At 43.9% G+C, this 14,317-nt stretch overlaps 1 protein-coding gene and 1 pseudogene across 1 annotated transcript; both read right to left on the bottom strand.

Moving 5' to 3' along the window:
- Positions 1-1,270: 1,270 nt before the first annotated feature.
- LOC147449164 (uncharacterized) lies at positions 1,271-1,831 on the bottom strand (annotated as a pseudogene).
- Positions 1,832-7,220: 5,389 nt separating this feature from the next.
- On the bottom strand, positions 7,221-12,983 carry LOC147449165 (coatomer subunit alpha-1-like). The gene is made up of 4 exons (XM_086521723.1): positions 12,050-12,983; positions 11,601-11,965; positions 10,806-11,300; positions 7,221-10,335 (listed from the first exon to the last, which is right to left on the bottom strand). Exons 2-4 carry the CDS (start codon positions 11,806-11,808, stop codon positions 7,391-7,393), a joined length of 3,648 nt encoding a protein of 1,215 aa, XP_086377849.1. The 5' UTR covers positions 11,809-11,965; positions 12,050-12,983; the 3' UTR covers positions 7,221-7,390.
- Between the last annotated feature and the right edge of the window lie 1,334 nt (positions 12,984-14,317).

Here is a 14,317-nt window from a genome sequence, read left to right on the forward strand (position 1 = left end):
ACCAACATCATGATAGACGCAGTGAGAGTATCATTGGAGCAAACGCCAATGATCACACCTTCTCTAGCGCATTTGGCTTCCAGTAGACATGACTCCTCCATTTTGACCCAAGTATTAAATAGCCATACATCATCTATTGGTATTGCGCTTGATATTATCCATGTGTTCTCCTTTAGATTTAGTATTGCATGTGATGTCCATATTTACAGTGTGCCAATAACTTCACTAAAACGTACAACATTCAATAGTGGAGCCAATCCAACGACATTGCACAAAATCATCATTGTTGATAGAAGTGGTTGCCTATTTTTTACCTTGGGGGATAACTGATACTCACACAAACGCAAGCCTCATACCTGGGACAAAAATGAGACGGAATCATTGAAAGCTTTGATTCTCCAACAACCAAATGAACTCCCTATCTCCATCGCAAGGCAATTTGCTTGCTTAGGTGATAGAACCGTCCGAGAAATAGGTGCAATAACATCAAAAATTAAAAAAACTTTTTTTAAAAAATACACCCCACATCTCCCTTCAACATAAACATTGAACAAGCCTCCCCACCAAAAAAAGCTATACAACAGTACATAGAAACAACGAACGATGTTCCTATATATCGATGTTATAAATGTGGACATTTAATGTTTTTTTTGCAATTAGCTCAAAAAGGCCGTAGGCCAACACTTGGGAGGTCTAGAAACAATGACATACACGAAAACTATGTGTCAGGACACCGGCAAGGCCGGTGTCCCGGACTAGACAAGAGCAAGGCCAAGCTAGGCGGTGTGGAACGGGGAGTCCAACTAGGGCAAAGGTCTAGGGGCTTGCCTATATAATGGGTGGTTGGGTGGTGGACTCTAGACCCTAGTTTCCCTTGTCTTACACTGGTATCAGAGCTAGGGGAGAAGGAGAGGGAAGCATGCATGGTCGTGCGTGAAAGCAAGGTCTTTCTCAAACTCTCTCTCTCTCTCTCTCTCTCTCTCTCTCTCTCTCTCTCTCTTTGGTCATGGAAGCTCCGACAGGCAGGAGACGAGCAATAGGCAAGATCGAAGCTCTGGAATTCACGTTCTTTCTTTCTCTCGGAATTGAAGTGTTCTTTCTCCCTCTCGAAATCGAGGTGTTCGCGGGATGCAGCCCCTGCAGACTCGAAGGGAGATGAGTTTGGTGGAAAACGGTGCTTGCGAGGAGGGAGGCCACCGGCAGACCTGCACCAAAACCCAAGATGTGGGTGTCGACGTCATCGCGGGGCTGTGTGCGGCAATTTTCATCACTATGGGGCTCCATGTTGAGCAACCCAATTCGCCCCAGGCCTAGTTCTGCTGACGGGCACGAGGCTGCCATCGCTACGCAGGCAGGTAGGTATTTTTGAGTTTTTTTCTTTTTTTTTTTTTGGTGTTCTCACCTTGGCCGCCCACGGTAGGGTAGAGCCCTTGATTATTAGGATTAAGGAGGGGTGCCCACAGCCGGCCCCCCATCCTCTTCTTCCGTGCTTCGACACGACCGTCAAGGCACGCTCTTGCAGAATTTCTGCAACCTCGGAAAAATTTAAAAAAATCTAAATGTCCCGAGTTCCATACTAAGAACCTCGCGGCTTCGGCTCAAGAGTGCATGGGCAACGGAAGATTTTTAAATCTTTGCAAACTGAATAATTTGCAAAGACAATTCATTGATAATATGGCTTCAATGTACCAATGGTATCAAGGGACGCAAGGTTTCCGATTACCTGCCATCACCAACAAGGTGAAGCTATGATTTTCACGCCCATCGCTTCATGTCTGACAAAGGTTTTGAAATAGACATCTTTGATGGCCGGTAAGTACCATGACCTGGGGATTAATGTTTGCGATTAATGTTTTATCTTCATTTATTTATTTTTGCTAAAAGCACGATTTGAGACTCTTCCTTATGATAGAAGGGGAGCTAGTTTCCAGGTATATTTGTCACAGGTAAATATCATGTTGTTCATACTACGATCAATTGTGACCTACTACCTACTAAAGGAAAAGCATTGGAAAGGGCTATTGATGTCGATGAATGTTGGAGTGCCTTACAGGCTATGGAGAAAGAAAAGTCCCATGGGTGGGATGGGATAACTACCGAATTTATCTTAGAGTTCTGGGATCAATTGTGACCTACTAAAGCAAAAAGCATTGGAGAGGCCTATCGATGTCGATGAATTCTAGACTACCTTCAGGCTATGGGGAAAGAAAAGTCCCCTGGGTGGGTTGGGATAACTGTCGAATTTATCTTAGAATTCTGGGAGGATATCAAAATCTCGATAGCACAACTAGCCAAAGGGCTCTACTCGAGGGGCATTTGGATGCCAGCCTGAAAAGAGGGTTGATCAAACCTATCCCCAAGTTGGTTGTTGCTCTTTACTGAAGCACTGGCAGTCTATCTTTATGATGACAATTGTGTATAAGATCATTGCTAAAGTGATTGCTCTAAGGATGGCTCCAACCTTGAATAGAATCATCACACCTACCAGCGTGGGTTCATAAAAGGTAGGTCAATCTATGATGACATCTTGGCTGCCATGGTTGGTATTGAATATGCTTCTTTCACCAAGCAAGAATGTATCCTCCTCCAGCTTGATCTGGATAAGGCTTACGATAGGATCTCATGGTCTTACATTGTGGCAGTTCATGAAGGCTCTGGGCTTTGGACCTAGAGTGTGTGCAATTGTCCGAATGTTGGGCGAAGGAAGTTACTCTGAGCTCCTCATTAAAAACAAGATAGTGGGAGGGTTTGAGGTCAAGTGCTCGATCAAGCAAGGTTGTCCCCTTGCCCCGCTGCTTTTTGTTGTTGGCTCTCACCCGTTGGTGACTGCGCTTGAGGACAGTGTGACGAAAGGGGAAATTCAAGGTCTTTCACTTCTTGAAGGACAGCAACTACTGGCAAAGCTATTTGCAAATGACTCTTTGCTTTTCCCCAAAGCCGATTCAGAGACGTTACGAATAGCCCTTTAGATTGTCCAACTTTTTGTCACTTTCTCCGGCTCAATGTGCAGTATTGAGAAATCAAGACTGATATCTCTCTCAGAAAGCAACACCTTCAACGTCGCGGAATGGTCTGGAGAGGTAATAGGCAAGGGCATTGTATTCAAGCACCTTGGTGCTCCACTCGGAGTGGGCATCACAGATAAGTAGAGAGCTGACTGGATCTTGGCTAAAGTCAACAACAAATTGAGAAGATGCAAGTTTGTGCTCCTCCCCTTCCATAGTAGAATCACAGTGATCAATGCTTTCATGATTGCCGTTCATTTCATTTGTATCATCGTTGCTTAAAATGAGAAAATCCAATTGGAAAGAATTCTTGAAGCCTATCAAGTGGTTTTTATGGAAAAGTAGCATGAAAGCCAGAACCCTGTACCAGTGGGGGAGATGGGAATGGATAGCAAGATTTAAGAATTAGGGTGGTATCGAGATTACTGACCATATGGTACATGCAAAAGCTTTGTGTGCCAAACTCGTGGTTTATCTGACGAACCAGAAACAGGAGTGGGCTATTATGGCCTGGGATATGTTGGACAACGCAAAGCTTGCCTCAAGAGGGGGCATATGGAAGATTTCCACGGTGCCGGACAAGATTCTTGCACCTTGTTGGACATCCCTCAAGCTTGGTGGCTGCACAAGGGAACTAGCACAAAAGTATAACAAAGCGGCCTCAACTTTAGAATGGGAGATAATTTCAAGTACTTCAAGGATTCCTCTTGCAATTGGTCCCCATGGCTCTCCAAACTTGGAAGGGGGTCCTTAGACCCTTAAGTTGCACGGCAAGTAAGCAATAACAGAATCTATAAGCTTTCGCATCTCTGGAATGACAGGAGTTTATGCTTATTTGACTAAGTGCTTGAAGTGTTCAATTCAAACCAAATGACTTAAGAAGCATAAAAGACACATGTCAAAATCCTCCACATGTGGCTCTCATGATGTGCTTGAATCCTTTTGGATAGGCTTTAAAGGGGTCCAATGAGAATTTAGATGCATTAAAATAAATAATTAAGTTCTTTCTCTCAAAGAGGAAAAAGAGGACACATGTCCAAATGATATAATTAAATAATACGAGAGAGAGAGAGAGAGAGAGAGAGAGAGAGAGAGAGAGAGAGGTGGATCAAGCTTGAGAGGGGAACGGGTATACTCTCCCCCCCCCCTCACACACACACACACACACACACACACATATTCTCTCATTATGTGAGGTGCAAAGTGCAAGAGCTCCATCTCCTTCTCCAAGCTTGTGGAGAAGTTGAGAGCCTACACCAACAATCTTGGCTATGAAATGCAAATCCAACCAAGAGCCATGCTTCAATGCTTAAGCTTGACATCTTCTTCATCTTCATGACTATGCTATTATGCTATGCTAAGCAAGAAGAGTGATGATAAGTGAGGAACTAGTTCTTTCTCCTATGAATGATTCTTCTTCCTCTTTCCTACCCTCATTCTGAGCTCTCTCCACCTTCGAAGGTGTTTGAGGCCTTGGGACTGAGGCTTGGAATAGTTAATGCTTTTTGCAAAGTTTATGTTATGCTCATGATGCATGAAGCTTTTCATCTTCATAGCATCACCAAGGTCACAAGGAACACAAAGATTGCATTGTACCAAGTCTCTCTTGATGGGAGAATCTATAATACAAACGCCTTTTGGAGGGGGAGGGGGGGACCGGCTCTAAGTAGATCCGGTCCTCAACTATTGTCATGTTCTCTAATACTCTCTCTCTCTTGCAAAAGTATTGTTCATGCCAAGTTAATTAAGTACTATGTTTATGTTGCTACCATCAATTAAGTTCACCCTCTATGTTCTCAAACTGATCTGACAAAAATGCTCTCTAATTCTCTTAATTCTGCTATTCTCAAAGTTCATAGGCCATTTCCATTACAGGCCGAAAGACAAAGTGTTCTCGCTTCCCAAAACCTCGAGTACATATAATGTGTTGGTGTACAAAATTGATTGGTTTGTCCCACTCAACAGAATCTAAAAGAGAAATTGGGCAGAAGAAGGCTGGCAAAAGAGCGTTGCTACCATCTGGGAGACTAAAGGGCCGGACTACATAAAGGTATTCATTTGAAAGGTGCTTTGAGAAGCTTTTTCCACTAGGGTTAAGACGCAAGCTAGAGGTTTCGGCTCAGGCACTTGCTCAGGCTGCAAGTCAGTCATGGTATCCAAAGCAGCTAGTATGATATGCACTCAAATTATCAAATGACCTGATCTTGGGAGGGTGTGGTATCCAAAGCCATGCCGGTATGATATGCACTCAAATTATCAGATTCTACTACCTGAACCAAGTATGGAAGTCCAGGAACCTTTGAGTCTTTGAGGGCAAACTAGACGTAGCTCTCTTTGATGATATCGTTAGATCAAGCATTGAACTCATTCACATGGTAGGAGCAAGAAGAGGGGTAGCAGACAAAGATGAAGGATAGATGCATCCTTTGTGTTGTTTAGAACAGCCAAGAGGATAGGAGTTACTCATCTGGTAGGTTTTATGTGTGCAAGTCTCTAATGGAACCCTATTCCCCTCAAGGCACATGTTGTGCTTGAGGGCTGTTGTACTCTTATCGGGTTAATATAAATTCTCTCAACTCACAATTGTGAGTATGGGAAAAAAAGAAAAAAGGTATTATGTGTTGATAGATTTCAAGGTCTACACCCTTCAGCAAAGATGTCTCGATGTTTTTGATGTTTTCTTTAAGGTCTTGATGAGCAATGATTCTTCTTCTTCCATCAAACCAATAGCTATTGAAACCTTTTTAGGCACTTCTCAAGGATTTGCCAAAATTTTCGTGCTTTGACATTTCATGATCAACATAGGATTTCTTGTGTAGAAGGTGTCCGTTTTGGCATTTTTTTGCAAAATTCAATTGTCCTGAATTGTGTAGCGTTTGTAATGGTCTAGTATCTCATTCATTGGACTCACATTTTTATTGTCATAAACTTTTGAAATTTTCCTATACCCTTCACAAGTTAGCCTTGCATTGTTGATCATATTTGTTAGCTTCCAATTCAGAAATTTATTGCTTTCCTTTTTTATTTTTTTGGTTTTCCTTAGCCTCAACGTTGGAGCCTTCCCATATCTCGTCGATCGCCATTGATGTTGCTTCATTGTTTGTGTCCTGTTTTTTTTGCCTTTTTATTCTTGGTCTCTAAATAAGATTTCTTTTATCATGGAATTGTGTTTTTTCTTTGTATCATTTTGCATCCTAGTCCTTGTTTCTATTGTACTTCATGGTTTCTATAGTCATATGCTTGGACGTGAAGCAAGTAGGCTCTCTTTTTTGTTGAGTTGATTTTTTCTCAAGTGCCTTCCCCTTCCCTTTATTTCTTGTAGATACATTGGTGCAGCATATGGGTTTTTATTCCACACCGATCTCAAAGGGTGAGCTAGTGCAAGGGACTTCGTATCAGCTGACGCTCTCTCTCGCTCTCTCTCTCTCTCTAAATTGGCTTAAGAGGCCTCATTCCATTCAACACTGCATTCTTTTTCCTCGTGAACACGACACACTGAGGGTCGGACGACTGCCTCCATGAGATCAACACTACCATCTGAGATGACAAGAAAATGGGCCATGTTCTAAAACGAGCATTTTGCAAATTTGAGCACTCACATGCCTTACCATGGTGGGGTGATTCTAGACCTACAAAAACTCTTCTAGTTACCGATTACCCAAGGTTCCCTAAGCCAGTTCGGTCTAAACATTGAACTTTTTCCAGATTAGGATGCTCTGAAGACCATCCCTTTGAATTCCTACTCCCATACCTCCTTTTTCTTGTTTCCCTTGTGAAATGCTAAATTTTCAGCATTCTACAAGTAACAAACTTAACTATCTCGACAATCAAAACCAAACCAGGGTACCTTAATTCACCAATTTGTAACAGCCATGTATTACTAGTGATCAAGTCCCACATAGACAAAAACTAACTTACAAGCTCTACCTACTGCCTTTGTTTCTTCTTAATCATTGTGAAACAAACCACAAAGATTCATAAAGCAATAAGCACAGTCGATTGCAATAGTAGGAAACTCAACAAAGCCCGACAACAAAAACTCTTCATTGCCACCAACAATGCGTGCAATTGTCACAAGTAACTGAGCCCAAAGCCCAACCCTTATAAACAAAGTGATTCTCCGTTTGCCAACAAAATAACTAGTACTAGCCCAATAAAGGGCGGTCTCAACTTTATCCTGAAAGTATGCAAGAGCGAGCAGAGCTACAAGAAAAATTGTCAAAAGACTGAAGAGCATAACATTGAAAGGCATTGATATAGAGAGGCCAGCACAAATAAGGCCCTCCGAGACTTTCCAATCTAGAATTCAACATGCAATAAGAAGACTTAATTGGCCAGAGCCCAAAATAGATGGCTTTGAAGTTGCTGGGGACCATCAAAACACATCATCTCACCTGCGACATTGAGCATAACAACCCAGAGGCATCTGCACCGACCACAGATAGCTCGCAGATATTGCAGATGCTACCTGCAATGTCCGGAACAAAGCGGGCTCCACAGTACGGACAAGAAACATCTCTGCTTCCTTTGTAAATGGGAGTGAAGGTAGCTCCACAAACAGTAAAAGGATTTCTCGGATCATAGTTGAGCTGGGTTTCATCACGAGCATTCTTCTCACAAGCAGCCAGTACCTGGCGTGCCTTTGCAGCAGCCTGTGCAGTGGGGTTAAGCTCCAGAAGACGTCTGCAAAATGTACTTGCGGTGTTGAAATTCTTCCCTTTGAAAGTTAAAGCCATAGCTGATTGCAAGCTCAACTTCACATGCACATTCTGAAGATTGCAGTGGGTAAAGTAGGCAGCAAGCTCCTGCTGTCGAACAACATCATCCTTGGTCTCCTTCCTCTTCAGTTCGATCCGGAGGGCGAGGACATACTCCTTGCAAATACCTACCAGCTCCTTGACCTCGTCAACTTCCTTTCTGTTGTCGACAACCACAAGAGGGATCATGTGGAGTATACTTAAAAACAGCTTCAATGCATCCATGAATTTACCCTCAGTAGTGGCTTTGTATGCAGTCTTCAATTTCTCTTCCAGTGAAGAAAGCTTGTAAATCAAGGCTGGGGGACTTCTTGCATTGGGACCAGAGGATTCAGTCCCACTTTTTTCTAGAGCCAAAGGAATAACAGGGACTGATGTAAATGAGGGCAAGAAGGTGTGGCTGGCCATGTGTAGGTCTTCAAACAGGGGCCTCAAAGGTGCAAAGTGCTTGACACCTAACTGCCTATTCAGTAGGCGCATTGCAGTGTCGAATGCTCCAGCAGCCACGTGCTCTCCTGCTAGAGATGACCTGTTTGTCCAGCCTTGGCTGACAGGCACACCTGGAGATGGTGCAACAAAAACAGCTGCTGTTGCAGATGGTAGGCTCTCAGTGGTGCCCAAGTCAGTAGGAAGCTCCAGGTCCTCCATTTCCCACCCTCCATCAAATTCGTTGTCACCTCCTCTGGCTTCCTCTTCTTCTGCCATGACAGCATCTCCATTTTCCACATCTGCAACATCAGCAATCTCCACCTCCTCACCCCAGGCTCGAGCATCAATTTCACCTTCGTCCTCTCCAATGGCTCCAGAATCATTGAATGCACCTTCAAAAAGACCTTTAGTCACCAAAAGCAGAGGCCAGTTCCCATCACGTACAACAGGCTGCGGAGGCCACAACAGTTCCGCCTTCTCAGGAAGTGCAGGAACTCTGTCGCCCAACTCCTCTGCCAGACGAGCTGCTATGTCTTCCAGCCCATGAGTTGCAGCAGTAGCATATGCAAGTGCTAATTGGCCTGATTCTTCTAATATCTTCACCCTTTCCTGTACATCACCTAGATAAAGACTGTTGTGGTAGCGACCCATAATGTCATTTCTCATCTCAGCAATTTTAAGCATCATCTTCAGTTTCTCCAGGTTGCCAGTTATCAAGTAAAGAAAAGACAGCCTTTCAAAGTTTTTGGTTTTTTGGTAGCTGTACTCCACAATTTCATGATTACCCTGCCTCAAAGCCTCAATGCCCAATCTGTACCAATGATCCTTCTCATCAATCTCCTTTGCAGAAGGTACCGCGATTGCTATATTGCCAGACTCAATAGCCAGGTTAAAACGGGTCCTCTCATCCTTCACAAAATGTAATGCAATCTCTGGATACCCCTTCTGTTGAAGATAGGCAATGATAGCCTGTCCACAGAGCTGTGAGCTCTTAATCATCTGGATAACCTCATCAAACTTCTTCCTTATTAAAGCAAGCTTGAACACATACTCAGATGAGTCAATTTGCAAAGTGCGGATCTTTCCATCACGATCTAAGCAGTACAAAACACTTCCAGAAACTTTCACTATGTAAACAGGGACATCCAAGGTTCTGATAATGCCACTGTCTCCATTAGGGAGACAGTACTTGATGTGATTAAGAGTTGCATAGATGAAAACACCCAGATTAGTCTCATCCCATGCACCACTCTTTACACGAATGGTTTCATGCAAAGTGCACTTATGCTCAAGCTTCTTGGTAGCAATTATGATAGAATGTTTGCTTAGTAAGGCTATGTTTTCCATATCAGTTGACCATACCACATACTTGACAAATGGTGTCTGGATTTCACCCAAGATTGTTTTCTGTTGCACATCAAAGAGAATGATTCGGTCTTCAGACCGGCACAGCAAGTTACCTGTACCAGCATAGAAAAGAGCATCTATTGATGGCATCGGTAAAGGACACTTCTTTGTTGTCTCGTTCTTTAGGTTCCTTAAAACTATTTGATTGCCAACCCTGTCAATGCTGGCAAACCTATTCCGGGCTACAAATACTGCAGACACCCCAAGACCCCTCTTTGGTTCTTGATTGTCCCGTCCAGATGCATCTTTCGGTAGAACATATAGCTCATAAGAGCCACCATCAACATCAGAGCTTATCAAAACAGCATTCTCAGCAGGATTGTAGCTCATCGATCTAGGACCCTGATTCATACCTGTTGCATTGGGCCTTCTGATTGCTATTGAAGAAGTCTCTCTTGCAGAAGCCAGATCATAACTACGAAGGTGACGTTCTTTTACATAAAAAAGAACACCACCATACACTGTATGGGCTGGCCTTTCTCTCTCAAGCTTAAATACAATCATCCCACTATCATGTCCAGCAGCCAAAAGATTCATATCAGGGTGAGCAGCAAGTATCCAGAATCTGTCATGCTCCCTGCGAAATGTTTGAACACCAGTTCGCTTTGACATGTCCCAGACGCGAATGCTTTTGTCTTCAGAATTAGATACAATGATGTCTTGTCGAGCATGAAACATAACACAAGAAACATTGTTTATATGACCCCGTAATGTATCCACTTCCCAAGCCTTGGTATCTGGATAACAACACACAAGAATTCAATGTGAAGTAATAATCAGAAAACAGTATCAAGGACCCACAATGACTGCTCAAGGCTACCACATGTCCAAAATTTAGAAGTTCTCACTTGCAGCCTGAGAATGTCACAGAATTGTATTTTATCAGTCCTTTTGTTTGTTGAGGTTCACTTCAAGTACAAACAATGATCTTCCATTTAACGTGACTTGTGTAGCTTTCACAACTTTTGTTTTCATGCAACTTCTTTGCCTCTTGATAGTGTCTACTACTTGCTTGCAAGAGACATTTTGAGGCAACTGTCCTCTATTTCCTTCAAATTCAACACTGTTAGACCCTTTGACAGTACTAATGGAAATGCCTAAGAGACGTGCGAAGGAATTTAAAAAGACAATCATGAACCATGCATGGCCTCTCTTTTTCGATTCATTAACTGGCAAAAAATGTAAAGGTACTTTGTTACCGTCTTACCATTCATTCTCCAAAGCTTGACCTGTCGATCATCTGCACCAGAGACAATTAATGGCAGTGTTGGATGAAAGGCAGCCCAATTAACACCTCGGTCATGACCTTCAAGTACATACTTAACCACTGCATCTCCACCACCAAAAAGATCAGTATTCATCTGTGTCAATCTCAAAATATCTTCAGCTGGTGCAACTGTTTTCTTCCTTAGAGCTCCAATATCCCAGACCCTGACAGTCTGATCAAGAGAAGCTGATACAACATAGTCTTCCTTGACATGGAAAGATGCACACATGACATAATGATTGTGACCTGTGAGGACTGAGATACAAGTACGAGACTGCCAATTCCAGATCCGAATAGTCTGGTCATCACTTGCACTGACAATCCACGGGTACTCTTGATGAAATTGCACCGTGCGAATGTAATCCAGATGGCCAAGAAGAGTAAACAAGCACCTTCTGAGCTTGTAATTCCAAACCTTAATCTTGTAATCGTCCCCTTTAGCAGAGAAAAAAGATCGAATGAATTGAAAAGGGTTATAAGGACACTGACGTAAATCAAATGGACAGGAAGGATGTGAGAAAAAAGAAAAAAAATACAGCACATGCATTTAGCGGCATGCAGGTGCACTAGTACCGGTCCAGATCATGCATCACTTTCCACATACATACACATTGATTTGATATTAATATCGATATGCGTACATTGGGGGCAGCCTTCAGTCCCTCAGAGACTAATCGGATGGACTAAAAGCCAAACAATAGTGCTGAAATGCATGCTAAATGTGTACTCCCTTACCTCCAGAAACAAAAAGAGGCTGCGATTTATGAAAATGCACTCCACGGACAGGCCCTTCATGCTCATCAAATCTGTCAATCAGGGTTCCCATTCGGTAATCCCATAGCTGAATGACTCCACTGTGAAGGCTGGCCAAGATCCAGGGTCTGCGAGGGTGGAAGCTGAGCCCCTTGACCCTGTTGCTTTTGGTCTCGAATTTGGTCAACATTGCGTGAGAGATTCTCAAAGAGCAACTTATTCCTCCAGTAAAAGCAGCAGAACTGGCGATGTGATTCAGATCCGGAGAATACACAGATTAAGCTCACAGTTCCTACAGCGCAAGAGAAATCCAGGACCAATAGCTACAAACGGAGATGCAGGAAACCCTACAAACACAAATATCAGAGGAGTTATATAGCTGACTCAGAAGAGAGACTAGATTTGCAGATCGCAGAAACGCAAAACTGTACATATAAGAGATCCTTGAAGGCCGCTGCAGAAATGAGGCGAGAGAGGAATCCTGAAGAGCTTGGGAAAACGCGCGCTGCAGCGTTCAAGAATCCATGGCAGAGAGTGCCAACCTTCAAAAACAGCTAATGCAGAAGAGCAGTATATAGTAGCCAAGTTCGATTTGATCCGACAACTCACAGGCACCCGACCGGTAATCCAACGACACAAATGAATTGTTCAATAATTCTCAAACCTTTGGTCAAAACAATGCTAAGTAATTTTTTTCAAACAACTTGCAAGAGAGGGCAACAACTAGTATGTCTGCCCGATTATCAAAAAGCAGTGGGAGAGGTGGAATCTGACGGGGATGCTCACCCTTTTGGTGAAGGAGTAGCGACGAGCGAGGGATGCACTGCACGTGGCAAGGGGGGTGGGGCCATGTGGGCGTACGTGAGCTAACCGCCCTCTCATGCTTTCTGGTGGCAGGAACCTTCTCTCTCTCTCTCTCTCTCTCTCTCTCTCTCTCTCTCTAGCGACTTCCAGTCGGGGGCATGTGCAGGCCACCGCCTCTCTCTCTCTCTCTCTCTCTCTCTCTCTCTCTCTCTCATAGACCTATGATTGCTTATCTTCGGTCTGCAGAGTAGCGACAACGCAGGTAGACGAGTTTGTGTGTGTGTGTGTGTGTGTGTGCAGTGCTAGAAACGTATATGCTTTTGTCGTTGTTGCAGTCCGAGCAGGTAGCGTTCTGGGGGGGGGAGGGAGCTCAGCTGCCCAAGTCTGCTATGGCTGCCATCCAAGAGGCCTCTCTCGCTGCAACCAGTTGTAGGCATATGCGAGGGCTGAGGGGGCGGGCACCCAGGGGCGGGCACCCAGCTAGAGGTGGAGCTTGGGAAAACAGACAGGCCATGTGACACCTTGCAGGACAGCGGTCGGTTATCGGCCTTGGGGGGATGATGGCGCTCAGGGTGCAAGGCTGAGGGGAGGGGGAAAGGGAATCTCGAAAAGTATCCCCAAAATATTTGGGTTTCTTTTAGAAGGAGCCAGTAGTATGGGGTACCAGCCGGAGAAAATTCGAAAAATGATGGTATTACTTTGAGAAGGAAAGAGGAAGGGTTTCCAACCCAAAGGAAAAGGGGAGGGGAGGCCATGTGCCTTACTTGCCTTTTTCATCTGTATGCAAGGCATTGCAGGCGTCTCTCTCTCTCTCTCTCTCTCTCTCTCTCTCTCTCTCTCTCTCTCTCTCTCTCTCTCTTTGCTGTCACAGAGATGTGCGGCCTCTGAGAGGAGAGAATCCTCTCTCGTGAGGGCTGGAGCTTACTGATGTAGCTTAGATTAGGCTACCTCAGCAGAGCTCGCGAGAACAGAGGCTTAGCCTCCTTCGTCTCATGGCATTTCCGTGCGCACGAGGCAAGTCCCCCTCTTTGTCTAGATGTCTGCAAGGTAGGGGCAGAACGACGGAAGGTTCTGCTCAGCCCTGTAGAGCGCCTTTGTCGCCATCTTCGCAAGGTAGGGGCGGGACAAGAAGGGGTGCAGAGACAAGAGCAAGAGGAGGGCAGGGAGGGGGGGTGGGGGCGCATTCGGGGGAGGGAAACACAAGCAGTAGGCTGAGGAAATGGAAAGCAAAGGAACATGGAATATTCCAATGTATTATATTTTCTTTTTTGTCTTCCCAGTAGTAGCAGGCGTAGTGCAGTAGATATGCACTACGATTCTAACAACCATGGGGTAGGGAGATGTAATGATAAAATGTGGTTTCAATTCTTGAAAGTAGAGGACAAATGTTACTCCTCGTTAAGAATCCAGAGATGTGTTGTGAGTTGCTAGGATCTCCATTTGTACGATTACTAAAAAATATGTTAACCTTGTATGCAAAGGGCATCCCCATTACCAAATGCATCATCATTGTGAATGTTGAGTACTACAAGTAGGCACAAATAATAGTTTTTAAAGCGTGCAAAATGAGACACATCGATCATGAACATGACTGGTAACAGAGGTAATAGTGGAAGGCAAGAAGGCATGTGAGGGAAGATTACTAGTCATTATTGAAAATAACTTGATGATTATGAGAATATATTGTGTAACAAGAGAGGAGCGACTAAAGATATTGACATTCAACATTGGTATTGACGTTTGTTTTGGCACGTGTATAGATGATATGCACAATTTTCAATGTAGCTATTGGGGGGGTAATGATGGCCATACAAACATCCATTCAAACGTGATTGATGATTTGGGCTCGTGGGTTTTCTTATACTACATTTATCACTTGTGAACCTCATCCCTTC

Source organism: Adiantum capillus-veneris, chromosome 10, assembly GCF_014529385.1.
Source record: "Adiantum capillus-veneris isolate H3 chromosome 10, ASM1452938v2, whole genome shotgun sequence".
Lineage (NCBI taxonomy): Eukaryota > Viridiplantae > Streptophyta > Polypodiopsida > Polypodiales > Pteridaceae > Adiantum > Adiantum capillus-veneris.